The following is a 3,444-nucleotide window of genomic DNA, read 5'->3' as shown; positions in this document are numbered from 1 at the left end:
GGGGGGCGTGGAGAAGGGAGGGAGGGAGGCGAGAGGGAGGGAGAGAGGAAGGGAGGGAGGTGGAATTTCATTTCTTCCACTAAAGCGTTTGCGGAGACTTCAAGGTATAATCTATCCCAGATCCTTTCCCAGAGAGAAACTTGGCGATCACGTTTTCACATGATGCTCACGCTCAGGGCGCTTCAATTATCCCTCCCCACAAAGATAGGTGGCGCGTGTTTCAGGGTCTCTCTCTCTCCTACAGAAAAGAAAAAGAAAAAAATGTCATTAGAAGAGGCGTAACACGTCAGTCCGTCCCCAGGTTTGTGTTTCCTGGAGTGGCCGAAAGAGATCAGTTCTAACCTGCTCCGCAGGAATAACGGTCCTGCCTCCCGACACTCTTGGCGAGGTTTTGTACAGTTTGCTCCGGGAGCTGTTTCTTCGCTTCCACCTTTTTCTCCCCCACACTTCGCGGCTTCTTCATGCTTTTTCTTCTCACCATTTCTGGCCAAAACTACAAACAAGACTTCGCAGGTAGGTTTTTTTCCCCCCTTTTCTCTCTTTTTATTCCTTTTCGGCATGGTCATCCCCCACCCTCCTTTTACGATTTTCTCCTTTTAAGTGGGGATGTGAGTCTGAAGTGAGGAGGAGTGTCTGTGGGTAGGAATTTCAGGTGGGTTTAGCTCCTTTATGGCAAGCTTTTCCCAAGAGTGACTTCTTCGATTTCTCTTGCACTCCCTCTCTCTCTCTCCTTCCTTTTCTCTCCTTTTTTCCTCCCCCAAATAATTTGCCCTGTACCTGCCCATTCAGGTAACCAAAGGTGCCTTTTACTACCCAGCCTGGGAAAAGTTTTATCGAGAACTATGTGGTTGGAATAAAAACTCTTCAAGGGGAGAGATTCTGCTCTATTTTCATGTCTAATTCCAATTCATTGTATTCAGCAATTAGAACTTGGCAAATACCTGTTAATAATTACAAAACTTGATGGATACAAACCTACCAAATTCGGGAGCAAGTCTTTCTCTTAGATATGGCAGTCCAACCTTTCCCACTGAAGAAGGCTGTTTTCTAAGTAGAAAGTTGCCTGTTTTTGTCTGCTTAGCGAGTTTCATTTCTTTATTTCATTCTTTGTGTGTGTATGTATGTGAAGTAACACCTCACTTCTGTGATGATAAATAAAGAAGTGAAAGTCCTCATGGAACTTGAGTCGTTTACCAAAGTGGGGAGGGGGGGAGTCACCACAGCTGGGAAGAAAACTGCCGTCAGGATATTAGGGTTGTAAATGAAGGATAACTTTTGAAATTGTATTTCAAATGGCAAAGTATTAATGATATAGACATGGATTTCACAGGAGACATAGACACACGAAAATATCCCTTTCCACACTTTGGCACTGAAAAGTCGAGAAAGAGAGCAGGAGTTCCCAGGAGCAGTGGTGAGCCCAGCTAACATGAATGTGTTTATCTCCCACCTTCTTATATATTTTACATGCTCCCCCTATAATGATGAAGGCAAGATTACTAACTCCAGAGTTAGAAATAACAGGCAAAGCTAAAGTTTACAGCACAAATGCCCTGTCTGTCCCTCACACACACACATGCTCATAAAACTAGCAGCTTACTTTATTAAACATGTATTTATATGCAATCGTGTGTAAGTCTCAGCATGAATACAGACAGGCCAGCTGCTTCCTCCCAGACACTTGTGTGACCACTGCTTTATTTCATTATTTTCCCCAACAATTTCAAATCCATAGGAGAGCCAAGAAATAACAAAATGTGTCAAACTTAAATTAAAAGTCTCCCACTATGCCTAGGTTAAATTCAAGGTGCTTTCTAAATCATCCACTTCCCCTTCTCTCTGCCGCCCCCCAGCCCCACCCCTCTCAGCAAATGTGTGGAAACTGATACTCACTTTCCAGGTTTTCCGCAAAGCTTCTAGCACAGGAGACAATAGGTGCGGGGCGTGGGGACTGAGTGTGTTCGGCAGAGAAGGGGTTAATGGCCCTTGTGTTACAGTTTGCATCTGTTACATCTTTTATAGCCCCCTGTTTAAACTAATCCTCGAGGCACAGCATCTTCCCAACCTCCACCGAGTTGCAGGATTCTCCTCCTCTCCTGCCTGCCTCCGAGGTTCCCCTTCTCCAAGTTTTGACAGTTTCAGCTGAAAAAATGCAGCGCCTCTCTCGATTTTTAGGTACAAAAGTTTCGAAGCCAGAAAAGGATACGATCATTTACTCGAGCTTAAAAGTATTGCCGTATAGCGGTTGGACTTTCTCTTTCCTTTCTTGAGGGGAGAAAATTTTCTCCTGGAACTCTTTAAGGGAACTAGGGCGGGGGAACATGGGTGTGAGTGAGGTGGGGGCGAAATTGAGTTATTTGTAGTGAGGTGGATGGACCTAGAGTCTGTCATACAGAGTGAAGTAAGTCACAAAGAGAAAAACAAGTACTGTATGCTCACACATATATATGGAATCTAAGAAAAAGAAAAAAAAAGGTCATGAAGAACCTAGGGGTAAGGGTGGGGGGGGGGGGGGGGGGGGGGGGGTGGTGGGGGGAGGGACAGTGTCCGAAGAGGCTTATAATTATATTTCTTATTGCGGCGTGAAACGGGAAATCCTAATTTGGGGGCGGGGGTGTGAGGGGGAGGAAGAGACAGTGCCTCGATCAACTCCGACAGGGGAGGGGAGGAGACGCGGGGCGAGTGGGCTTCCTATAATTACTATTATCAATTTGACCGAGTGTGCTTCATCCGGGAGTTGTTTCGCGTTGTTTGTTTGTTTGTTTGCTCCCTCGGGGGAATGGGTAGGGGGGGTGAGTGTGGGGGGGAGACAAGATGAGAGCTACAGAGAGCCTCGCCTCACCCCAAGTTCCCGAGCCGGGCTGAGGACTTTTCGGAGGAAAAGGTCCGCCTAGCCCTGAGCCAAGCAGCCTTACTGTACCGCCGTGTGCATTCCCTCATACGGTCAGGAGTTATGACTCATTTTGAAGATGTAATTCTTGTCTCTCTGATCCCCTCGCGGGTGCAACACACCAAACAGTAACAAACACAAAGCGCCTCGGGGCCAAGGCTGGGGGTGGGAGGCGGGGAGGGGGGCGCCGGAGTTTCGCTTTGGCGTTGGGGGGGCCGCGGATGGGTGCTCGCCGGGGCCCTGGCCCGGCTCCCCTGGGCGGCCCGCGCGCGTCTCAAGGGGCGCAGGCGATGCCCACATTGTCGCTGTGTTTGGTTGCTAGATCGAGCCTGCGTGCTGCCGAAGCAGGGCGCCGAGTCCATGCGAACTGCCATCTGATCCGCTCTTATCAATGAAGCAGCCGATCATGGCGGATGGCCCCCGGTGCAAGAGGCGCAAACAAGCCAATCCCAGGAGGAAAAACGGTAAGAAGCGGCCCGAACCAAACTTTTCCGGGCCGCTCCGCGGCTCCAGACCCGGGGAGAAGGAGGGGGAAAGGGAAAAGCAACCGAGGC

At 48.9% G+C, this 3,444-nt stretch overlaps 1 protein-coding gene across 3 annotated transcripts in view; it reads left to right on the top strand.

The window, feature by feature from the left end:
• Positions 1–142: 142 nt before the first annotated feature.
• Positions 143–3,444, top strand: part of ZEB2 (zinc finger E-box binding homeobox 2) — a 130,058-nt gene continuing 126,756 nt past the window's right edge. Inside the window, exons 1-2 of one of the 3 annotated variants that reach the window (XM_007467474.1) lie at positions 143–513; positions 3,213–3,354. In XM_007467474.1, coding sequence (XP_007467536.1) covers positions 3,282–3,354 — 73 coding nt within the window. In that variant the 5' untranslated portion in view covers positions 143–513; positions 3,213–3,281. The remainder of the gene's footprint in view (positions 514–3,212; positions 3,355–3,444) is intronic. The other 2 variants (XM_007467476.1, XM_007467475.1) reach the window with 2 other exon arrangements.

Source organism: Lipotes vexillifer, unplaced genomic scaffold (genome assembly GCF_000442215.2).
Source record: "Lipotes vexillifer unplaced genomic scaffold, Lipotes_vexillifer_v1.1 scaffold265, whole genome shotgun sequence".
Taxonomy (NCBI): domain Eukaryota; kingdom Metazoa; phylum Chordata; class Mammalia; order Artiodactyla; family Lipotidae; genus Lipotes; species Lipotes vexillifer.
Note: the sequence above shows the minus strand (reverse complement) of the source record. Positions and strands in the feature narration are given on the sequence as shown.